Below are 26,163 nucleotides of genomic sequence, written 5' to 3'. Positions count from 1 at the left end.
CGATGACGAGAGTAGCAGCTCTTTGAAAGCGTTTAGCAACACGGCCAGTAATTTTGATAATTCTGATACAGCAAAGGATGAGTGCATGTATTTATGTAAAATCCATTAACAGCTAATCCAATGCTTCTATATAAACATCAGTGCTTGCTGAATCAGGGCCTCAATAACAAATGAGGCAGCTTTTATTCTTAAACACATACACAATGGTGCAGAGGTAAACAAGAAGACACTTATTAGGATGAAGACAGAAAATAAAATATCTGTGCAAATAAAACTTTGCAGGTTTGGAACATTAAGTAGCACTCCCGCTGGCAAACTGAAAAGGAGCTCTTCTGTGCAAGGAGAGTAGTTAAAAAACAAGCAACACATGGAAAGAAGCCTGTTGGGGAACACGATATTGCAGTAAGCAATTTACCAACAGCACAGCTGAATCTGTCATCACCGCTCCAACTAAAGCTGTGTCACTTCTAACTTTCACTTCATATTAAACCCAATTAATTTAGAAGTACTGAGCACCTTCCAATTTAGTGATTTTTTTCAAAGAGCGTGAGTGCATGTGGCTGCTGTGGGAGAAGTATTATCATAAATTCCATCTGGAATGTCTACTGGAAGATGCAGGACAACAGGACCTGAAAGCCACAAACGCAGAACACAATACATCAGAAAAATGTTGACTAGTTGTTAGTGCTACAAAGGAAAAAAAAAAGTGGTTCGGAGATTCTGCTACATCACCAAAAGTAGGTGATTAAGTGTAACAAAGAAGACGAGTCTTTCTCCAGGAGGAAGGCCAACATGTTTTGCCTTGTGCTTCCTGAATTCTCTCCACTTTCTTTTCTACTGTCCATTTCAGCTTTCGTGCCCTCTTTGCCTTCCTGCAAAATTAAACACTTGTGTTTCACTCATCTCTTCTTCTGCTGGAAAAAAAAGGCTGGACTAAGACATCGTCCTTCTTCTCCTTTATCCTAAATGGGAAAAGGGGCTGGTGAGGGAAGGTGTAGCTTATTCCCCCACAGCAGCAGAACAAGTTGAGCAGTAGGAAATCATGTTGAAGATGAGTTTTGGTTCACGTGTCACACTCGTGATCACAACACTCACCAGAAGCACAACGTTGGCTCTACCAGCTGACAGCACATTTTATGCTTATGCCAGCATAAAATAGATTTAAAAGCAGATACCCTCTGCAAGAGGTTGTGCTGGAAATCATCTCATACAACATAGGCCACTGACATATATGCTTGAGTCTATTTCCTTAAGCATTTCCTTACCTTCTTGTTGGAGGAAACAGCACATGGTATTTTTCCTCATAACTGATAACAATCATAATATACTATGTTTTGTGTTTGTTTTCCTTAAATTTTATCCATTAAAGACTTTTTAGGATTAAATAGAGAACACTACCTATAGACATTTTAAAATGTATTTTTGATTCATTAAAAAGGCAAGCCATAAATTCACTCTTACTTCTGCCACTTTAGCTGGTATGATGTTTCCTTCATACGGGCATCCCAATGCACATGACACATACCTGGAATAAAAAGAACACATAAATATACTTCTGTTTTATATATGCGTATCTGTATCCATCCATGTTACATAAAAAATAAAGGTTAAATATAATTTTGAATATTTAAGCCAGCCAACGTAGAATAAATATTTGAATGAAAAGGTAAAATTGCAGCAGATGAAAACAGCAGGTTTATCAATTTTCTTTTTAAATCACAGAACAGAGATTTATAGCTTTATTTATGCTCAAAGTATGTCACAAGTTGTAAAGGACTGGCAAAGCAGCCAAGCTAATGCTGCTGCAGGAGACTTCAAATTTTCTTGGTATTTCCTTCTGAAGTTGTAAGAGCCAGCTCAAGTTTTTCCTTGCCTGGCCCACACAAGGTATTCAGAGGAAGATATCACTTTCTTCCTTGTACTAGCTACCCAGATCATAGAGAGCAACATGTGGACGCAAGCAACTTACAACAACCCCACCATCTCGTAAGTCATTAGATTGTGGTGAATGGGGTAGCTTCCACCCTCGATCTCTGTACTGGCATTTCTGTTCCAGTGTCCCAGAAGAGTTATAGTTCCATTGCAAGCTGTAGTTTAGGTATCAAGAAGAAACTGAGAAGCCAGACTGTGTCTCTCAGCAGCTATCAGCTGCACAAAGCACAAAAACTGAAAGCCGCAACCAAGCCTCCATTGTTCACTCTTAATGCTGTGTTAGCATAGAATTTGGTTTAAATTTCCTTTTTTTAATGACAATTAAGAGCCATGAAATTCCAATTAAACTTCTAATTGTTTATCTTAAATTGATTAGGAATAGGATTAAACTAACCAGAAACAGCCATTCAAAATCAAAATAAGTGTAGCTGTAGAGGGATTTACAACAGATTCAGAGGCAGGCAGAGCCCCAGTCCCAGTGGGAGGTTGCTCAACTGCTTAATAGAAGAACAACAGCCTTCATTAATCCCCCATCATTCCCTTTCCCTCAACACTGAAGGATATAATGTAAAATTATACACTGTATAATGCAAACGGGATTGAACAGATGTCAGTTTGTATGTAGTCAAGGTCCGTAGGGTAAAGGATGTATTGTTTCTTTGCAGTTGAAGGAGAAACTGATTGATAGAATGTGAAATTAGGGTGAGTAACAGGCAAAAACAAATTGTAAAAAAAAGTCAACATTTTAACACACAGAACATACTCCATCCCTTATATGAAGGCACGGTGTTGGCACACTGGAAACAGCAGTAAGAATGAAGCAAACCTTGAACCTAAAAAGAACTTGATTAGCCCTGACAAAGAAGTGGAAATTAATTTTGTTTCCGCAAAAATGGTTGGGTCCATTACATCCTGCTTATAATTTTAGTCCAGATGCCTACTAGGCATGATTTCAATTAGCTGTATGTCATTATGAAAACCAAGTTTTTGAAACTTGGCCATAGACTTCATTAAATATCACCCCCAATTTAGATGTCACTTTTTAAGTTTCAAAATTCTGAATCTTCTTATCTACATTAAAGGTAAAAAAAAGTAGCTACTGTTAACAGTTAAATACTGTCCTGCTTTTCAGTGACACAGAACTCAAAAACAATTCAGGATAATTTCCTTAATTTTTTTTAACACATACACTGTTTTTCAAATGAAACCAAGCATGAAAAATTTCAGACCCAGAAGACTGCTTTTTATATAACACTGCAGTGCCTAGAGCTAGTGAATACACAGATTTTTACTGAAATTATTTTGCAACATCAGCTACAGCATTTATTATGAAGTAAGCAAGAACAGTACTAAATACAAAGTAAATGCAAAACATGCACTACGTATACGCACATGTTCCCTTTAATTATATATATCTTTACATGTTCCTAATGGCTACATATGTTAGATCAAGAAGACGTGCATTTGGTAGTGATAAAATGACATCTGGAATGGAGTAGGGCAAACAAAAGTAAAAGCAGGCCAAAAGGTATCTAGAGAACAAGGGAATACTCCCTGTGGTTCACACCAGCAAGCAGAAACTCGCCTGAGCTCACATAATTCAGCTGGGCCTGCTGGGGTATGAAAGTATGTGGTGACCTGAGGAATCTGCCTACTACAATGTACAAATCTGTTTGAGATTATGAACTCTCTGCATGCTTACACCATTGTGACTAGACTGACATTTTAAACAAGGAAAATATGATAGATGTAATCTATCTGGGCAGCTGATATTCAATATTAAACTGGAGAAAATAGGGATTACTGAAAGAATTTGACAGGTAAAGAACCTCCTACCAGAGAGAGAACAAAGTCCTGTGGAGAATGAAAGAACTGTTTTTCAGTAGAGTTCATCAAGGATGAGCTTGACAGAATTTTATCTAATATTTTCTTTTAATGAATTGGCATAAAAAGTAGAGATGTGGTGAAAACATTACACTTCTTGGTACTGTCAATACAAAAAAAAATGCACTGGGATTCCATGGAGAAAGGACAGGAGCAATAGAAATGGGACTCAGTTGATGGCAGTGACAAAGAAAGCAAAATGCTTAAAATGAGGCTGTAAAAGAATAAAATGCACTCCAAACCTCTATAAGCATTTTTAATAGAGAACATAAAATATTAATTCCATTTGACAAGGTCTTGCTATATTCTTATTGGAAATAAGAGATACAATTTGAGTCATTTGTAGAAAAAGTAATGCAAGCTGGAACAGATGCAGGCGAGGGCTGAGTACAGCTAGAAGGGGTACAGAGAGCCTTCCATATGAAAGGAGAAAATATGCATGTCTATGTGAAAGAGGGAAGATAATCATGTGTCTGGTCTGAGCATTTGCCAAGACATCTACATTTAAGGCAGCACCGGCTGGGATGCTTTGTAATTGCATCTTCTCACTTAATAAGCTTAAGTGAGAAGAAATAGGTTTTGATAGGAAGGTAGACCTGTTATCTTGTAGATAACGTTTGGTTGTTACACTTTCTTTTTTGTGTATGAAATAACCCATAAGGCATTAAAAGCACAAGAGAATCCAGCCAAAGCAGAGCCCCAAGACCTCCACTCACAACTCTGAAATTGGAGACAGCTTTGAATAACGTGCTGAAGAACTGCTTAGAAAGAAAATTAACAAGACAGAGCCTCAGAGAGCAACAAAAGACGTAAGTTTAAAGAAGACTCTGGTCAACTGCAGCAAACACTACTGACAAGTCAAGAAGAATGAGGACAGACTACTGTTTCTGAGATCTTGTCATTGGGGAGTTTGGTGAGAGCTGTTGCAGTTGCAAGCAAGGAACAGAAGCCAAAGTGTAGGAGTTATAGGAGGGAATCACAGAAGAGGGTCTCCAGACAGTAATTATAAACAGCGCCTTCAAGGAGCTTAGGAATGAAGAAGAGATAGGCGATGAGATATGATATGAAGAATCAAGTAGGGTCAAAGATGCAATTTTTAGGAGGCAAATGCTTGCTTATATTGCATCAGAGAAGAACCAGAAGATAGTGAGAGGTTAAGAAAGAGAATAAAGAAGGGGAGAAATAAGAGGAAGAACAGAACATGGGGTCACTGGGGCAAGTGGAAGGGGTACTGAAGGAAAATAGACAAGAAACTCCTGGTGCTCTGACAGCAGCGGAGAAAGGATTTGGGGAGGGGAGGGAGAAGAGGAAGAAGGATTTGGGGAGGGGAGGCAGAAGAGGACAGAAGGAAGAGCATACTTTGTTTTTCCTTAGGAGAAAAAGCAAGATCCTATGTGAAGAAAACAGCAGAAGGAAAAAGAGGGAAGAGTTTGAGCAACGAGTTACAGAGGCAACTGGGATTTAATTTGGGGATTCAATTAAGTCGGAGAATACAGCTGTTTTCTAAAAAGATGGCAAGAATGAAAGAAAAAAAAAGACTTTGTAATGAAAAAGACTGTCTTGGTCTCAGTATATTCACCAGAGACACTTCACAGTATGAGAGCAGAAGCAAAATATCTGGGAGTTCACAAAGCAGACTCTGCAATGGAAGTGTTTAATTCTAAGTATGTGCTTAAATCTTTGCGGAATCAAGGCCAGACATTTTAGTAGTTTAACTACGTCTTTAGCATGCAATCAAGAAAAGAGCCCATGCAACCAGAGGTCCAGAAAAGGACGTGCAGTAAGTAAATGTATCTATACAGCTGCTTTAGGAACACACGGGTAAATGCTGTTTTGCTCCCTTTAGTTCTGTGAAATCAGATTTCCTCCCTTTAATAAAAAGTGATAAAAAGGAGTTCTGTACTTTTTTCACCTGGCAGAGTTTACCCAGTACCTTGCCTGCTCTACAGATTTTACTGCAGGTGAGTATCGTTTGGTCTTCTCCTAAATAATTTTCTATGCATACAAAAACAATTAAAAAAAACCCAACCCAACAACTTTACTGTGTAATATTTTGGACAAAAATGTTGAGCAGCCTCTGGGGATGGGGAGGGAGAAGGAAGAGGAAGAGAGTTTTCAATTTCTTCCAGTAAGCCAAAACCAAATTGGAATGTTCCACAAATGGTATAGACAGTATAAAGTCCCCACGATCAAGGTCACTAGGAATGGTGATAATCACCACACCAGCCCAATGACTGTGAAGTGCTGGATATAAAACCGCAAACAGGGTAAATGAGCAAACTTTTCATAACTAAAGTGTGTTAAAAGGAAAATGAATCCAAGCAGAAACTGAACTCCATGTTGTAATCAGCCCTTTGTCAGCTTGTTTCAGCAAGAGTTCCAGAGCCAGATCCACAGCTGCTACCACAGCTGGAAGCATGGAGCCTCCTGAGAAGCCAGTTGCAGACTCAGATGCTGCTGTTTCCTGTTTATTATTATAGTGTAAGTTCGCATATAATTTACCATGTTCACTGCAGATGTATTTATTTTTATTGGATGTTCGTGCTAAAATGTATATGCCTATCATTTGGTGAATTCATAATATTAAGGTTGATATATTCTGTCTCTCTGGAAAGGAAGCCATTTGTTAAAAACAGGCAATCTTTACTGTAAGGAGAGAGGAAATACAAAGAAGAGAGGAGGGAAAGGAGATTCTTCCAGAAACAGACTCTCCAAGCCAAGCCCAGAATGTGTAAATATGGCCAGATTTTTTTTTTCTCACATTTGATTTAAAAAAAAACGAAACAACAACGTCTCCACGTATTTAGTGCCCAGTTGCAAGTAATATATATGCTATTCAAAGTGAAATCCTCCAGTAATAATATTCGTTATTACTTTTAGAATGCCCAGAAAACACCATTAAATTTTGAACTATGTTCTAGAAAATAACTGCTCAATGAAGGGCCCTATAATGAAGGGCCACTTAACCACTTAAATTTCAATAACTATATCGAATTATCCATGGAGCAATCAGTAACATAATAGCAAGCACACTGTATTGTTACCTTATAATTTCATACTAACATTTCAAGTCTAATTTTCCGCTACCCTTTAAGAAGAAACAGAGATCATTTTTACTTCCCACAGGTATTGCTTTTTTTTTAAGGAAAAAAAAAAAAAAAAAGCAGCTCTTCTGGCCTACTAATAATTTTCTATCTGCAGACACACAACAAATAGGTAAAAGTTGGTATAAAGTTATTCCTAAGGAAAATCTCCCCTCTTACTGCAAAAATCCAGCATGATAGAGTTAATACAATGGCTCCTACATCCAAAAGTAGATGTCCTTAACCTGTCCCCAGTACAGAGAAATGCACCAAGTCCCCACATCCCAGCAATCTCCGCTTCTCCGGCTTCTCCAACTTCTCCAGGGGACCGTGACCAGCTGGCTGAATACAGTGTAACCCTGTAAACTTGTTTACCATTCCCACACTAAAATGTGTTGCTTCCAAGTCTATTAAATGTTCATCTACATTTTGTTGTTCTCATAATCCAAATGTAGACTCACTCACAGTGATATGAAGGTGTTAAATTGGTTTTACTATCTAAAGAAGTGATAACGGTATACATCACGCTACTATCAGTGTAATTGTGGCTATGCTAAACTAAACAGTGTAGTCTAAAAATGTAGTTTTAAAGTAATGTGAAAAACCATATGTACTCCAGCACTAAATATTCCAGAATACCAGAAAATACAAGATCAAAGTTTCCATCTGTATTCATAAAACATACACAGCTTTAAACTGTGCAAAGATTTGTGCAAAACTGAATTGTTGGCGTTTATCTCATGGTACTTCTAATTAGGTATATAAAATACAATATTGTAAGGCCATCCAAATATCCTGAATTATGGTATTTAAGAACTGTAATAAAAGAAATAAAGAGTATTATGGAACTGAATTATAAAGACCAGATTGTCTTGATAATTAGAAGTTTCAGATAATCAGGATGTTTTTTTATAAACAAAACAGATTTCATTATTAGTTTCCAGAATTACTTGTTATAAAGTATATAAATATAATAAATATAAATATAACTGATGTGTTCTTCCACATGTATTGCTTTTTAAAATTAATCCAAATAGCACTAGCACAAGATAAAGATAAGAAAAATAAATTCTTTCTCTTTAAGTTTCCACTATTTTGTGTCTTACCTTGTGTATTCGCATCAAAGTAAAACAATAATTATTTCCTATAATCAACAAGGAATTATGTATGTCATAACCTGTAACCTTTATTATAACATAATACAAAAGGTAGTAATAATAATATTGCATACAATCATTTGTTTGGTATCTATTTGTCATAGCAAAAAAATATTGCTGTATTTCAAGTATATCAACCGGTATTTGAATTCTATACAAACACAGATGTAAGTCAAATATCGATACATTTTAATATGTTTTTACGTATTGTGAACTTCACCATACTGCTCATTCTTAAAAGACACAAGACTATAAACAAAGGAATTGCATACACCAGTTTAGAATTAATGTGTGATTACATACGCTTTAATTTATGAAGCAGCAGCTTTGTAAGGAAATGCTTCTATTTTACAGCAAACATTTCCATCTGTTTTTCTAAAGCTGAACCTCTAAACATTTGCATACACGTTCACATTTACACATGCAAATAGTCTAAATGGCCTCAAAAGGGCTATTCACATGAGAATTTTTCAGGACTGGGACATAAATACAGCTTTTAATTGCTGGTCACGGAGAGGTGTTTTTTGGTAGAGGAAAAAAAATTACAGCCTTTCAGCTCTTACGTTGTCAGTTAATTTTTATTAGGACTAAGACAGTCCTACACAGAACTGAATGCTTCAGAGGGAGACAGTCTGACTTTATTTCACTGTAACAGGACCAAAAGTAGGTACTGAAGTACCCCTCATTGAAAAGGGGGAAACACAAGTCCTTACTTCCTTACGGTTCTTCTATTGTACTGATTGCAATTTATTTCTGTGTCTTTTTAAATTTTGGAAGACATTAACTTGGAAGAATCTAGCTTAATCAGAATTTACTTAACATTTTCTTCACATGTACACTTCATTTAAAAATGCATTTAAATTAAAGCAGAATTAAAGTGACTACTTGCAATTACCATTTGCCATAGTTTTTCATCAATCCTGGCTGTTTGGCGTCATTTTTAATCACTGAAAAAGATGTGATATTTTTAATAGTACCTCAGTTCTGCATTAAAAGGTGCCATTCTAAAACCAGCAGTATTTTGTGTCATTTCACATGCAAAATATGCATAGGAATAATTAGCTGACCACATAGTTTGTAACTGATTTGGCCCCGTGTCTTCACAGAATATGTCCCAGATGTTATTGTAAAGTTTTTATGAATGTACAAAAAAATAAAAAATAAAAAAACCCTTTATGATGCTAATAAATACTCTTAACTTCTCAGACCATACGCAAGATTTCAGTTCTTCATAAACATTTGAACTAATTTAGTAAACATTTAGAAAACTGTGTACTGTGCTACAGATTTTAAATGTGACAGCTGACAACATAGATTTTCTGGATGATGATCGAGTCAATGTTAGTGCAGCTGTAGCAACAGTAAGACATGCAAAAGCTTAAAGTTTAGTTTCAACTGATTGAGTGCATTTTTCATAAGATTCAAGGATTGCCAATGATTTACGTTCACTACATAAATTCTGAATTGCCAGTAAAAATAGGAAATAAAATTTAAACCCTTTAAAATTATTTTTGGAAGTATTTTTCAACTGCACAAATAAGGAGTTAGGGCAAGGCATTAAATTATCCATTTCCTGCAAATAAATAACACTTTAAACAATAATAGTGCTTTAGAAAGGAAACAATCTCTGTATTGAAATTAATAGAAATACAATTTGTGCATATTAATATTTTTATTACCTAAGTGATTCAAGCAAAATATTTAGCCTACATAACTGATATTAGAAGCCAAAACGTGTAGTCCTGGGAGCTTGCTTAAGCAACGGCTGCAGGTTTTGCCCATGGTTCTTTAAAAGTAGCCAATCTCTGAAAGGGTGATTAAAAACAAAATGTCGATTCTCCGTGCAGAGTACAAACCTTTGTCCATACAGTCCACAGGTTCATTTTTTGTTACCTTGCATCACAAACCCTATTAAGACATTTATTGTATCTGTTCTTATTTACATAAATGACAAGGTGCTAATCCTTAGCGTATACACAAGCAGGATGGGATTCATCTGTTCTAAATTCTGAATTCAAAGATAATAATCTACAACCTATGCCTTAGATAGGCCATCTATAGGATGACTAACATAGGATAGGACCCAAGCTCCTCTGCAGCCAAGAGGATGGATCACCCGGAGAGTTTAATAACCCCATACACTGGTACAGGTTAGGGGCCAACCTGCTGGAATGCAGCTCTGTAGAGAAAGACCTTTGAGTCCTGGTGGACAACAAGTTGACCATGAGCCAGCAATATGCCCCTGTGGCCAAGAAGGCCAATGGTCTCCTGGGGTGCATTAAAAAGAGCATGGCCAGCAGGTTGAGGGAGGTCATCCTCCCCCTCTACTCTGCCCTGGTGAGGCCACATCCGAAGTACTGTGTCCAGTTCTGGAATCCCCAGTTCAAGGACAGGGAACTACTAGAAAGAGTCCAGCAGAGGGCTACAAAGATGATCAAGGGACTGGAACACCTCTCTCATGAGGAAAGGCTGAGAGACCTGGGTCTGTTTAGCCTGGAGAAGACTGAAAGGGGATCTCATCAACGCTTATAAATACCTAAAGTTGTCAAGAGGATGGGGCCAGGCTTCTTCCAGTGGTGCCCAGTGACAGGACAAGGGGCAACGGACACAAGCTGGAACACAGGAAGTTCCATCTGAATGAGGAAAAACTTCTTTACGTTGAGGGTGACAGAGCACTGTAACAGGTTGCCCAGAGAGGTTGTGGAGTCTCCTTCTCTGGAGATATTCAAAACCCACCCAGATGCTTTTCTGTCCAGCCTACTCTAGGTGAACCTGCTTTGGCAGGGTGGTTGGACTAGAAGATCTCCAAAGGCCCCTTCCAACCCCTACCATTCTGTGATTCTGTGATTATCCTAAGGCAGGTACTTAAGAAAGCACATATGATAAATCACAGCCTGAAGGCTGCCTGCTTCTCTCTAGTAACTACAAGCGCATTTAGGATGATAAGCTCAGACTTGTCATGTGGTCATGCTCAGATCTGCCTCATGTTACAACAATAGTTGTAAATAATATGTAATTATTTTCAGTAAGTAGAAGCCACACAACAAAATAAAACCTGAGAACCATCTTCTCCATGAAATTAATTAACAACCAGTCAAACCATGCGCACCAATTCTAAATACTGAATGTCAACCGATGAGTTATGTAACATCCTATCCTTTTGTTTCCAAAATGCTGGTTTTGAGGTCATTCAACAGAAACTCCCATATTTCAATTTCTGTAACTGTGAGTTTCTGCCCCTGCTTGACTTGCCTATGCGATACTTCAAATACAGATCAGGATATAAAGCATAAAGAACAACTTGCCACAAAGCCTCGATTGTCTCAGCATTTAGAGAATTTTGCATGGAATTGGGATAGAATAAATGGCATTTTTGTATCTGCCACTAAAAGCAGCTTCTTCAGTAGCAGCTAAATATGGGATCATAAATGAAGATCATAAATCGCAGGCTTTGACAGCTAATTATTTTTTGATTGTTTTATCTCCAGGAAAAAGTCACCTTGGTTGCACTGAATATTTCTATGAAATCTCTGTTTAAATTTTACTTTCTGATTATCTTTTCCACACCTTTTTTAATCGAGGAATGGAAGCCCTGTGTTTTATATCATTAAATACAATGTAAAACTCTACAAGTCTTCTAAATGTACCGAAATATTTGGGAACTAATGAAAATTACTTCCACTCAAGTCCTAATTAATTCCCTATAGTAGTGCAGGCTTTTGTTGGGTGTTAGTACCAAAGAAAATTATGGTTTAGTCTTCTAGAATGAAGTTGGAAATGACAATCTGCTTCCATAACCTTCCCACTCACAAGCAGGTGAAATGTTGTAAACAGATGTACTTACTTCCTGGATTTGGCATTCAAATCTGATGCTTCTTCTTTACGGATATTTTTTAATTTTTTAACTAATTAAAAGTTTTAAGTCCACCTTAAAGAGCTTTGTTCAACTGCTAAGAGATCCACGATTAAAAAAAGATCCTTCTGAATTCTGCATTTCTATGTTTGTGCTGCTGCTATTAGTTTTATGGTTTTTGGAATTCTACTCAACAAAAGACAGTACACTGGAGCTTAAAAGTAAGTACTGAGGCAGATGGACACTAAAAAATCCTTTTTTTATTTATTTCTGAGCAATCATTCCATCTCGGAGCTTCCTACAGATTCCTGTAACTCTGCAACCCATGAGGAGTGCATCTGAATGAGTATGAACGTGCACGAACAAGACTCAATAACGCACAACACTTGGTAATTATTCTCTTGAAAAGGTATTTGTCCAGACACTGACCCATAGCAACATTTATTTCTCATTAATTACTATTTTGCCTCCTCAAAATCTCCATGGGAGGGATTTTTTGAAAGTGCACTCAAAGTCCAATCGGATTGTGCTAACCAGTTTGCTTTTATCTTCTAACTTATTAATATACTCAAAAGTTTCTTTTCACATTTTCATATACTGAAATCCATATTCAGTGGGTGTTTTAGATACTCAGAATTATTACCTCAGGTTTTTTTATTATGAAATAAGGCTCCATATTCTGCAATTTAGATTCTCAGCAGATTTTTAACAATTAGCTACTTTATTATTGAATTATGTTAGATCCCCTGGGCAAATACCAGACAGTCCTCTCCTAAAATTTCTGATGTGTTCAAGTGTAACATTAGTCCAGCATTTTATCTGCTGATGCCTCAACCTCTAATTTTCACTGGATAAATTAGTTCCCAAGCTAATATCCTGTGATGAAGACAGTTGTAACATAAACATAAATGTAGTTTATCTTCAATATCCTCTCTAATTGGATTCTTTACTTGGTTATAATCCCACAAAGCAAATGATGCTGTCAGTGGCTTCCTACTTCTGAATGATTCACTTTTCTTAGACCTGTAAGCCTGAGGAAGAAAGATATAGCTGGAGTGAACTTACATCATTTTCATTCATGACTTTGAATCTGTTCGCTTTGTAGCATATCTGATATTAAGGAGTCCACTGTTGAAGCGCTGTGTAACATACTGCACCTGGCGCAACAGACTCAATAAAATTGTCCTGCCTGTACTGTGTGAAGTTTGCCTAGGTTTGCACGCTGAAGTGAAATTGGAGATCTTTGTACTGGATGCATAAAGTAAGCACTTTTAAAACATAATCTGATTGTATTTTCTTTGAATTCAATTATCCTATTTCTCTTCATCTCTGTACTGCTGTTATTTCTGTTTGCTTCATTACCTGGTTCTTGATTCCCCTCTCTTTTTATCTCCTTGCTTTGTTTTCCTTCTTTTTGTTTTGAATTATTATAATTTTTTTTGTGCTCTGCTTCTGTTTGACTATTTTCCACCCTTTACTTCTTCCTCTCTGTACATGCCTTCCCATCCTGCTGCTTTATCAATTTTTTCTGCTGCGTGCAGAAAAAAACCTGCCCCACACTGTTCTTCAGATAGCAGACAATAAATGTATGGGAATGTTGTAGAGTCCTACCATGGGAACAGTCATTTCCATCACGTCACTGTATGAGTGCCAGAATAACTGCTACTGGTCTATTACAAATGCCTTAGACATACAATCTGCGGGGAAGAAAAAAAGCAGCAGGTTTCCACTTTCTTAAACATGTGAGAACTATCGCACAGAAGGTAAGTTAACATTTTAACATCAATCTAGAGTACACCACAGGCGGTTCTTCATCATCTGCAGTTTACATCTTCTGGACTAGTTGCAAAATCCATTTGTTGACACCCATACTATCCAAAAACATATACAATGCATAGGCTTTGAGGATTCCCTTGATGGTTGGGTGCCTCTGTTGTGCCATTTGGTTGAATTTTGTTAGTGAAATACAGGAATTTGAAAGAGGAAATATTGCCTGACATGCCTAGCATAGACATCTGAGAAAACCAGAAAACAAAAGTTTAGCACAAAAACGTTCACCACTGCCTAAGGTTTGTTGCAATACACGTGCTGTCTTTTATGAATTGACTGCCTATTCCCTTATCCACATCTACCTGGGACCTAAAACTCAGGCATCCCTGAGCTTGATCCTCCTGGAAAACTCAAACTGCTAGTTATGTTTGCAGCTCAGAATATAGTTTCACAAAAATGTGGCAAACAGTAGCAGAGACCTTTTAGACAACAGCCCTCTTATAAGAGAAGTTGCTTCGGAAGGCAAACCCTGGCTCTACCTGACAGATTAGCAGCTAGGTAGAGTATTTAAACTCTGGTACAAGTTATTGTTTCTTAATATAGTGAAAGTCCTTACTTCTCTATGCAGTGATTTTCTATCTGAAATGTATAACCAGGCTAGGGAAAAAGGACCCAAGCTTCTATGACCCATCCTTAGTTGGACGTGTATGTGTGTTAACATCCTTGGGTTGGACAAGATGATCTCCGGAGGTCCCTCTCAACCTAAACTATTCTGTTACTCTGTGATCCTCTGAGAGTGAGGTATAACTACATGTCAGATATCCCTTTCTCAAGACAAATGTTCAAAATACCACATTACTGTGCAAAAAGTGAAGAGTACCATTACCTCATCACTATTTCTGAAGGAAAGAGAGATCCCAGTATTTATTCCCAGACAGGTTTTCAAGCACTTAGTCTCTGAGGTATCTACCTATTTTCAAGTCTAGGTATTTTCTGAGCATGATATAGTTTGCATTACTAGTAATGTTCAAGGAATCTCACTGTTAAGTTTCTCCTTGAACCTATGTAAGCCTTTTTGCATTCACAAGGACCTTCACAAATAAATAATCTTAGATAAGTAACTCTGTGTAATGCAAAAGAAAATGGAAATGAAAAAGAAAGACTGTTCAACGCCAAGTACCATTCAGGATTATTTCAAGTTTAAAAGAAGGTAATCTAGAGAAAAATAAATATTGGCCAATTCCAGAGTTTCATGCACTAGAGATTCCAAACTCTTCAATGCCTAGAGTTTTCAGAATAACTTATATTGAGAATAAGTCGGTTTTTTAGGAGTAAATTTGTTCTATCACTTTTATACCTTGATTCTACAGTGTATGAGGTGATATATTATCAACACTATAACAAAATAAAAGTATGCAGGGTAATTTTTAAGGCGCAGGCAACAGTGTTATGACGTCTCAGCAGAAAAAGAAATCTATTCTGTCATCTGTGATGATAAAAATAAATTTGTATAATAGAACGGGAATGTTTACACACACAGGTTTTTTTTAATTTTCAGAGAAAACTAGTCACCATTAGTAGTTACAAAACACAGAGCAAAATTACTAAATATGTTCAATCTTTAAAAAAAAAAATCACGATAAGGACTATTATTTCAGTTCATCTAAAATGTAAAAATTTGGTAGTGTACTTTTCTACTCGTACAAAAAAAACCCTCTAAGATCAACTCCAATAACTCTGTATTACTTAAGAATCTTTATATTTACCCACGCACTGGAATATTCATATTCCTTGCAGATTTAGCAACTTCTTCAAATTTTTCTATGCTTTCTTCAATTGAACAATTAATATTCATTTTGCTAAAAGATTCAGATGCCGCACCAAATACTGAGACTTCTGTAGCTCCTGCTGCAATCTGAAAAATACATTTCAATAAAACAGAATCATAACACTATATTAAGAGATTAGATTAAGCATTTAATTCTGTATGACATTCTAGAATTTTAAAGTACATTACATCATCCATATCTAAAATATAAGTTTCATTCCAATTTTTTGCATACAGATTGAATCAAATTTTGAGTTCATTCACTATGGCATATTTCCTTCCTCTTCTTAGCAATTAGGTAAAAATATTTTCAGAGTGATAAAGGTATTAAGATATAGGAAATCCTATGAACCAACTATGAAAGTAACAATGATTGATACTTATATTCATTTTTCAGAAAAGGAAAAGATCATATAACAACCCTGAAATATCCAACCTCTGTACAAAGCCTGTTCCTCATGAACGCCAGGAAGTCATTCTCATGCTTAGGAAAGCTCTGTGCCTGCATGCACCTATAGCAGCAACAAGAACCAACAGGGATTTCCTTATTAGAGCCAACTCAAGGACCAAGGGCTCCGTTGGCCCTGGTGCCATAGTCGATATGGATCATATGAAAACGTGTATGTGACAGTCTGGTGAGAAATAGTCTCAGAGCAAATACCAGTCTAGAAAATGTGTAAATGTGGTGACTTCACTGAAGGGGCAATTAGTCTGAGCTCAGTACCTCAGTACTCGGTAAATCAATTAACTAGAATCCTGAAAGCGAAATTATAGGAGAAGAAAACAATTAAGCTTAGGAGAATAGCTTATTAATTAATTCTAACTCTACAATGAAAATAATACTCTTGCTCTATGAAAAAGAATGGAGCTTTTCCCTTTGATAAAATCATAGGGTTGGAAGGGACCTCTGGAGATCATCTAGTCCAACCCCCCTGCCAGAGCAGGGTCACCTACAGCAGGTTACACAGGAACACGTCCAGGCGGGTTTGGAATGTCCCCAGAGTTGGAGACTCCACCACCTCCCTGGGCAGCCTGTGCCAGGGCTCTGCCACCCTCAAAGGAAAGAAGTTCCTTCTCATGTTTAGGTGGAACTTCCTATGCTCAAGTTTGTGCCCATTACCTCTTGTCCTGTCCCCGGGCACCACTGAAAAGAGCCTGGCCCCATCCTCCTGACACCCACCCTTTAAGTATTTATAAGTGTTGATAAGATCCCCCCTCAGCCATCTTTTTTCCAGACTGAAGAGACCCAAATCCCTCAGCCTTTCTTCATAAGAGAGGTGTTCCAGTCCCCTAATCATCTTGGTAGCTCTCTGCTGCACCCTCTCCAGCAGTTCCCTGTCCTTCTTGAACCGGGGAGCCCAGAACTGGACACAGTACTCCAGGTGCGGCCTCACCAAGGCAGAGTAGAGGGGGAGGATGACCTCCCTCGACCTGCTGGCCGCACTCTTCTTGATGCACCCCAGGATGCCATTGGCCTTCTTGGCCACAAGGGCACATTGCTGGCTCATGGTCATCCTGTTGTCCACCAGGACTCCCAGGTCTCTTTCAGCTGAGCTGCTCTCCAGCAGGTCAGCCCCCAATCTGTACTGGTGCATGGGGTTATTCCTCCCCAGGTGCAGCACCCTACACTTGCCCTTGTTGAATTTCATAAGGTTCCTCTTTGCCCAACTCTCCAGCCTGTCCAGGTCTCTCTGGATGGCGGCACAGCCTTCCGGTCTGTCAGCCATCCCCCCCAGCTTTGTGTCATCAGCAAACTTGCTGAGGGTGCACTCTATCCCCTCATCTGCTTCTGTAGGATAAATGTCTAAGCTTCAGCAACCCTTAAAGGAACAAATATCCTTTCAAACAGAAGGAAGGAAAAAAAAAATAGCAGCAAGAAAGAACTCAGCAATCACCTACAACTATTTTTGCATTGTTTTCCTTTCATTATGTCACTAAATACAGTATAGAGATACAGCAGACTTAATTCAACTCATACAACCTCCCATTGCAGACAAAGTTTGGCACTATAAATCTGACTATTGATAGTTAATTCGTCTATGTACAGGATTCTGTTTTAGCAGAGATTTTATATGCAGTGTAGAAACTGAAAGACAGTTCATTTCATTTAATTGACTCCTTCCTCATTCTTCTTCACTACCTTCCAATAAGAAGACACTCTTCATAAACTTTTCTAGGGCCAACAGAAGAACTGTCTTTCTCTGTACACACAAGCATCACTTGTAGGAACTTGCAAAGACTGTTTGATCAATACTTCCATTAAAATACAAATATATAGATCTTAACACCACTCTGTGAATTTGCCCATTTTTCACAACGAAAACCGAGAGGTTTTAATTAAAAAAACTATAGCTTAGTTGTAACAGGACAGGTTGTAGAACATTAAATAGCTAGTTTACGGTATTGAACTGAAATGGTCTGAAACATGGAAGAGGTAATTGTGGATATCTTCTATGAAGGCACTTACAGCAGAATGAAAACCTTGAAGATTAGGCGTGAGAACAGGATACTGGACTCCAGGATGCCGCTCAATACCCCTCATTACTTCTTTGTGATCTGCCATCTAAAATATATAAATAATTTGTACTGATCAGCAGTTATTTTCTGACTTTATACAGCTAAGCAGAAATTAGCTTAGACTGGTTTTTTGCCTTCATTAGGAATACAGTTCATACAAAAAGTGTAACAACAAAGGGGTTAAACTGATGATGTACAAGCACTCTTCTTTTGTATTTCTTAACTTTTGAGTACTTGAGTTGCAAGCTTTCCAGGTCTATATGAATACAGAATTGGGTCTAAGACTTCTACGGTGTTTCTTTTTGTGTGTATATGTAAAAACACAATTTGCATCATTTCAAATTGACTGATCACTTTGCATGATCAAATTGCATGATCACTTGTGATCAAGTTCATCATCAACTGTTATTGCAACTTCAAACTTACCTCAATGGGCTCAATAGGTGGAAATAACAGAATAACTGATATATTAAAACCACCCAAATCTTGAAAACTTCAGCACTCTGATAAATGCAACTTCTCAATCTTAAGCATAAGCGAACCTGAATTACTCAACACTGTAACCAACATATTTGAAAAGACTACTCACAAGTCTATCCGTAAGAATACAGCAAAATCCAGTTCTCTGCATAGTGTAACATTTTAGTATACTTAGAATTTTCTTTCAAAAGAAGAAAATCTTCATTATAGTAAAGGCAAACACCATTATTTTATTCAAGCATTTGTTTTCTTTAGCCTCCCCTCACAAAAGAAACTCTGCCTTTTTTAAGATATTCTTACATTTTTCTCACTCAAGATTAAACATACTCCATGTACTAATCAAGAAGATGAATCAAGACTGATTCATGTAATAAACTGTACATTATTTACACAGGTACATTTTCTTGAAAGAAGTGGAAGAAAAATTAGTTTATTTTTTAATGGTGTGTCTGCCTGTAAACAATAGAGTTAATAAAACATATCCCTCATATTTCATGTCTTACAGATTTTGAGTTTTAAAAAATGAATAGTGTACTTTAAATGCTTTTTAAATCAGCTTTCATAAAAGAAAATCTTCCAAGCAAACAGTATTAAATTGGATTTCTGATTCTTTCCACACTGCTGAAAAGTCATTTGAGGAGTACAGTAAGAAAAGACACGTGAACTACAAAGCTTTCATTACTCCTTACTTCCAAGAGATACTTTATTGATTTTTGCAGTACCACAATTCTAATTATGTTACATTAAATTATACTGGATTATTAACTGACAATACCACTGGCAACCCGGAATCTTCCTGTCACTGGTTTCCTACTATGAAAATTAATGGATTAAAAATAGCAGAAAATGTAAGCCCAACAAGTATCTGTAAGGAAGTGGATATATGGTATGAAAAGTGTCTTATAGTCAGACACAACTCACTTCTCATCAGGAGACAAGTGATTGCATAAAGCAACTTTTTGTAATTGCTTCCACATAAACTAAACCAGTCTGAGCAACTAACATATCTGACAGCCTCACAAAAAAATTTGTTCTTAAAAAACCTTGGTTTTTTAAGAACAATTTTTCATTCCTTAATTTAATAAAAATAGTATCTACATTTCTCAGGGTAAGGAATAATGTTTGAAACTAAATGATTAATTAAATGGCAAATGCTGGAACTAATTCCACACTTTAAAATTATAGCCTGACTTAAAATATACTAGAAAACCAAAACGACACTTTTTCAACCAGTATAAAGCTGCCAGTTCCAAATAATATTTTATGTATTACATTTGTCCCATTACTATTTTTCCTGTAAGTAAAATCCCATTTTAACACATACTGCATGTTATAAGATTTTAAATTGTAGTAAAATATTTCTTTTCCAAATTTCTTTAAAAATAAGCTTTTTAATAGTAGGTATTTATAATTTTTGGCCATTTAGGTTATAGGTGTGGGATCCTGTTTTATATGGCACCTAGCTACTGTGGAACTTTTTCTTTTAGCTTTTTTCAGTAAAAAACTGCCAAAAAAAACCATGGATGGGAAGCCATAAAAGAGCTTTAAAATACTAAAAAAAGAAATAAGTGAATGAGTGATCTAAACATAACCGTGAATTCTATTCCCATGACCTATAAAAAGAAAAAAGAAAGGAGCAAAGAAAAGGCAGTCAAGACTGCAAACCCTATCAAAGCAACACAATCTTATCTTTTAAGTAAAAAACACTTTAAACACAAATTAAGCTATTAAAATAAAGTATTCAGACATGAATTTAAGATAAGAAGGGATTGGTCATTTTTTCCAAAACTGACAACCTTTGCTAAACTTGGTACTCCTAATGGCTCACATGAAAAGGAAGTAATTAAACAAGAAAGGAAGAAATCCACCTTTGCTTTAGACTTTTCCTTCTAGTGTTTAAAAACTTACATTATTCTCTGTTGTTGTAACTACTAAAGTTTGACGGCACTTCGAAAAACTTAGCCTCGCCACTTTTAATGGGCACGGCATCATTGCCCCTGCATTGACACCAAAGACATTCTGCATTGTCGCTGTTCTTTTCCCCTTTCCTTTTATCCTTCCTTTAGGCCCTTCCCTGGTGATCCCAAGAACACTGAAATAAATCAAAGGAGTCCCTCAGAGCGCTGTACAGCCAGTTTGCTCTGCTGACTCATGAATAAGAAAAACATTGATCATACCATTTTTTTCTCAGAGGAAAGCCTGGAATACAGTCCAGGCACTGGATGCATTCTCAGTTTAAAGTGGACAAACTTTATATACATTTTGACAGAAGATGTGCAACAAACAATGTTAAAAATTGAAGTATTTTCTCAAATCAATTCATTTCATGTTTTGCTTTTTAAATATCTTGTGTAGTGTGTACTAAACATATAAGCACTCAAATGCCTCTGTGCAAACAAGTGCGTCATTTCTTGAAAATGAGTTTAAAGTACTGATATTTCCTTACTTGCCAGGAATAATTAAGTTTGCACAAACAGGAGCTGCATCGTATACTTCAGGACTAAGGCTGAATTTGCAGGGTTAAACGAAAACCTGGCACTCCTAATGTCAATGTAGTTTTGCTGCTGACTTCCAAAAGGCTTGGATTTTTGCTGAATTGTACCAAATGTAAAATTAATTTTCGAAAAATAATGAGCAAATCAAAAACTCAGTATGGCTGCTGATAGAGTGCTAGATCTGCAAAATAACTAATGTGCCTGACTACTACTACATACATGAAAGTCCCAAATTTAGATCTCTCAAACACATCTTCCAAATGTGGAAAATGAAATTCCACTTAGGTGAAAAGAAAAAGAAGTGTGCTAACTTTCTTTTTTACACCAATGAATATTAGTTCTCAGAAGAGTAGAAAAGAGCTAGGAAGAACATTAAATTATACTAATGATGTGTCACCATCTCAATTCTTTAGTTACAAGTATTTACATAAAGAGCAAAATAAAATGCACAAGTACATTCTTTGTCTCCATTCCACAGCTGTCCACATTGATTGTAAAAAATTTTCTCTACATAATTAACTGCAAAAAGTCACTGCACTTTTGTGAGCAAACTGAAAATCAGGATAGAATCTGCAACATCTCTCCTTAGCAAGAATCCTTCAACATGTAAGTGTGTCTGTGTTTGTATGCGTGTGTTTATGTTAGTGTTTGGAAAAGAAGGACCTGCACACTGGATAGCTACACAGAAACATACCAAGTGCAGCAGACATTTAAAAATAGTGTTTGGCTTCTAGTAAGAGTCAAGTTTCCGTGAAAGTCCACGCTATAGGCCTGGGGAATCTACTCCCTTGTTTGGTGCTAGGGAGCACTCCTGAGAAGTTTACCCACTTTGCACAAGCCCTGTCCGCCTAGGTTTTCCTGCCCTGATCCTAGGTCTCTGAATTGGTGTTGCTTCCACAAGAAGTCCCTTCCACCATGACTGTTCCCCAGAGATCAGCCCCACTGCTGTTCATCTGGATACTCAAACTCAGGACTCTGCATCCCAACTGTGTCATGTTCTCAAATCTTTACCATTATGCGTACACCCAGCATCCTATATCCTGTCTGCCCTTTACTCAGTGTTTACTCTCCACACCTCTTATCCCCACTCAGCATCCTGTGACCAGTTCTCTCACTCCCCATTTACTGCTGTCCCTTGCAGATACACACACACATACAAATTCCTACTCTCGTGCTGCAAGGGGCATATTGGGAATCACCTGCTATATTATTTCTGATTGGAGACCAATGACAATATTTAAGATTTCTCACATCCTATGTTGTAACCGTGGCAAATTGTACTCCTGGAATTTCTTTTGATCAGGACCTGGAGTGCTCCCCTCCTAGTTTAGCTGCCTGCACTCAAGGCCAGATCACTGATAAGAAGACAGCAACTTGAGAAGCCTCAATCAGCCTTGGAGCTCACCAATAAAAGCTGGAAGATCAGCAGAGGCTCCCCCAAACAGCTCTGTTAAGAAGTCTTAACACGGCCCACACTCCCTTTTCACTCAAATTCACAGCAAAAGTTGCTTCACAGCAACTTTTAAGCTGAGACACCCTCATACTTCCTCCCTGCCTGAGAAACAGTGCAGCTGCACTTGGCCACGTACCTTACTGATTGGATCCAGACTACATCTCCCAGACTTGATTCTTGGCTTAACCTGGGACCTGCCACATCACTGCAGACTCACCTGAGTATGTGTCCTCTTGCCTGCCCTGGTTACCCGCACCAGACTTGCTCTGCTTTCACAGACTGCTGGACTGCCCTATGGTCAAGGAGGCTACAACCTCTGCTCCCCGTGTTATCACGCTTGGTTTCCAGCTCCCCTTCCCTTCTGGAGCAATCTGCTCTTGCTGCTGATGAGTTAGGGATTTAACCAGCTTTCTCCACAATTTACTGGCTTTACTTCAGTTTTGACTACTTTTTAGTAACTAGCTCAATTTCAACTGACCTGAATAAAAGCATAAAACTTCAAAACTGTGACAACGGCATCTGATTTTACAAATAAGCAACATTATTTCTGTTCCATTTTCTTGTATACAGGCAATACTACCGGAAAACAACACTGCATGGAATGGCATTTAAATTGAAAAAGTTCAGTTTCAATAAATTGAATGGTGATGATTTTACATACCTGAGGGACCCATTTGGATGAAACAAAACTGGTCACTTCTATTGCAGGCAGGCCTGTTTTGGAAAGCCGGTTGATTAACTCAATTTTGATATCAGTTGGCACTATCACCTATGGACATGAAGACATACTAAAGTAAAGTATTTCATGCAGTAAGAAACTTTTGTAAGTTAAATGTTCTCAGTACATAATCAATACTTTTTCTTTTATATAATGAACTATAGTCATACATTATACCATAACTATACAGTTTCCTGACAGTAGGAAGCTACTGGATAAGCAAAGCACTAGACAGTATACATGATCCTACTCCTTTTTTTGTCCACCACAAAAGAATAAGGAACTTCCTCTGTGTAAATGGTTATAGATCTGGTCTCACTAATTGTTAGCAACCAACCACCAACCTAGCAAAGAAGCGACAAACGAAGTAGCCAAATTAGTCCAACCAGAGAAAAATGTGGGAAAAAAGCTCCACGGCTGGGGCTGAGTAATTCCATTCTGTTAATACTACCAACATCTTTGACACCAGTAACAACAATACACGTAAGCTTATCTTCCTGTTTGTGGAAACAGATGACTGTTTTCATACATGTACCGTATTTTAGATAGTCTCTTTCAATCTTCATCCATGCTTCCCTACCACCCTTCAGGCAAATAATATTATCAAAAGAGTAATATTTTTTTTTTTTCCATGCCTGTTCAGCAGAAAGTATGATGAAACCTATTGTACTATTCCTACCATAGCAGCACTTGTAGCACAAACACATACTATGAAGATAGCCAGTGTTTCATGGCATTTACCAATGATGTTATTGACTGACAAGACAAATTTGAGAAAAAGAAACGTCAGTTGAGTAACAGAAAAGCTAGTTAACCAAGTATAGAAAGAAATTATATGGTTTAATATCTGGCTAAATAGTAATATACTTTTATTCTAATATATAAAACAGTTATTAATACAGAAAGAAATAAATATATTTATAGTACAAAATGGAAGAAACATGATTAGCAGGATGGCTGTGTTTTACACAATGAAAATAACACAGGTATCCATGTCAAAACACACACAAAAAAAAAAAAGAGAAAAATTACTTTTTCATTTTGTAATCCATCCCTTGGCCCAACTTCTACAATCTTTATGTACTCAGGCAGTCCAGATGCTTGAGATTCCTGAAATAAAAATCAATACTGAAACACAAAACAATGAAGGTCACCAAGATCAAAGGTACAGCTTATACTTGTCCTCTCATATGATTCTCGGTATAAAGTCATATTGTCAACATTAAGTTTGCTTAAGGCCTTTAAAAACCTTTGAGAACATGTCCCACACCTTGAGTTAGGGAATGGAAGTTAAAAGCAGAAGTTATCCACGTGCATGTTCCACTGCTCCTCTGAGGCCACAAATGTTTATTATAAAAATGTACATAAAACCATAAATGAACATTGTGTTTTACAGAGTGAGAAATATTCCCATTTCAAAAAGCTTCCCAACGAATGATCCAGTCCTCCAAACTTCTAACTGAATGTTCTCAATTTAACTGAACGGTTACTTCTCTGTAAACGTTTGCAAGACTAGGCTATAAATCTGAAAATAACCGAGCAGCCAAGAAACGCTGAAGAGATTATTAATGAAAGATGAAAGTGATTCCTGAAGATGATGGTTTTAAAGAAGGATTTAAAGGATAACAAGGAAGGCCCCTGGTAGACAAGAAGAATTTTCCAGGTGTAAGAGCAGCTCTGGAAAGGCAGGAGGCTGATGGTGACAAGAGGGAAGGAAAGCAGTGGTAAGGTCAAAGGGCTAGGGAGAGCATGGGGAGTTGGAGGGGGAGGAAGGAGAAACAAGAACAGAAAAGCAGGTGAAGGGAAATGAAACTTCCTTTTTCATTATTTAGCTGCTCTGTTATTGAATCAAGTTGACAGGTGTGGTAGTTAACGTCACCCGGGCCTTTAAATCCTGAAACAGTTCAGAGCAGTTTCTTAGACTGACCCCCAAAAGCTGTGTGTCTTCAAAAATACATCAAATGGACAACTTGGGGCAGGCCGCCTGCGCCTGCAGGAGCGGACAGTGAGGGAGGGAGGCAGCCTCGCCAGGAGCTCTGCAGGCTCCCTGTTTTCTGTATTGCACTGAATACGGAATCTGACCCAGTGTCTCCATTCCGGTGTTGAAAGCCTGTGCTGGGATTAGCACTAGCTACCAGTCGGAGAGCTGCTACCGCTGCGCCCACTGCCTCCCTGGAGAGTTACAGCCCATGGGAACAGCAGCACCGTCAACCCAGGGGGACGGCTCCCACCCACAGGAGTCGCAGTTTGCCCAGAGACCAGAAGTCACTTCTGCAGTGTGTAAATACAGCCACTAATCTCACATCATCCACAACCAGATGAAAATTCCATTTTTCATCCCTCCCTGTCCAGTATCATCAGTCAGCTAATTAGCAGACGCTAATTTCTCCTCCTGGTAATGGAAAATGAGCACTTCTACAGCTCCTTTGGTTTCTCCCCACGTTCTCAGTGCCTGTGGATTAAAGTAAATTCTCTACAGTAACAGCACAATAATAGCCAAAACACAATAAACATATTTCAGAGCATTTACTGTATATTTATCTGAGCCCAGTAAAAAGAATGGGGAACAGCTGTATAGTATCTATTTGATCACGTGGAACATCTGGTAAGTTAAAACTCTGTCAGGCTGTGCTAAGCCCACACTCGCTGACAGTATAAACCTACTTAAATGTGAAGGTAAAACCTTCACATCTGCTGCATATTGTTTCTCTTTTTTTAAGTTATTTTCACAAATATGGCACCACTTCAGCACTACAGGCATAAATCTGGGTTATTTCATGATTATCAGATCCTTCTTGTTACAAGACAAATGCCACAGTTGCACTATGAGTAAAGCTGTGACTGGAACAAAATTAAAAAAAAAAGGAGCTAAAATAGATTATGTGAGCCAAAGCTTAATTTAGAGCATGAAAAATGTCCATAAAACTTCAGTGGCAAAAATGTTCTATTTCTAGGCCAAATCCTGTAAATCCTGTTCAGCTCCTACTGTGGTA

At 37.5% G+C, this 26,163-nt stretch overlaps 1 protein-coding gene across 2 annotated transcripts in view; it reads right to left on the bottom strand.

The window, feature by feature from the left end:
• The window catches only part of HMGCLL1 (3-hydroxymethyl-3-methylglutaryl-CoA lyase like 1), an 88,319-nt gene that overhangs the window by 40,402 nt on the left and 21,754 nt on the right, over positions 1-26,163 (bottom strand). Inside the window, exons 2-6 of one of the 2 annotated variants that reach the window (XM_054197187.1) lie at positions 24,203-24,280; positions 23,114-23,221; positions 17,975-18,070; positions 15,446-15,594; positions 1,462-1,525 (exon numbers count right to left, since the gene is read on the bottom strand). In XM_054197187.1, the coding sequence (XP_054053162.1) occupies positions 1,462-1,525; positions 15,446-15,594; positions 17,975-18,070; positions 23,114-23,221; positions 24,203-24,280 (495 nt within the window). The remainder of the gene's footprint in view (positions 1-1,461; positions 1,526-15,445; positions 15,595-17,974; positions 18,071-23,113; positions 23,222-24,202; positions 24,281-26,163) is intronic. The other variant, XM_054197188.1, reaches the window with a different exon arrangement.

This window comes from Rissa tridactyla, chromosome 3, assembly GCF_028500815.1.
Source record: "Rissa tridactyla isolate bRisTri1 chromosome 3, bRisTri1.patW.cur.20221130, whole genome shotgun sequence".
In the NCBI taxonomy this organism is placed as follows: Eukaryota; Metazoa; Chordata; class Aves; order Charadriiformes; family Laridae; genus Rissa; species Rissa tridactyla.
The sequence above is the reverse complement of the archived record's forward strand: the minus strand, read 5'-3'. Positions and strand labels throughout refer to the sequence as shown.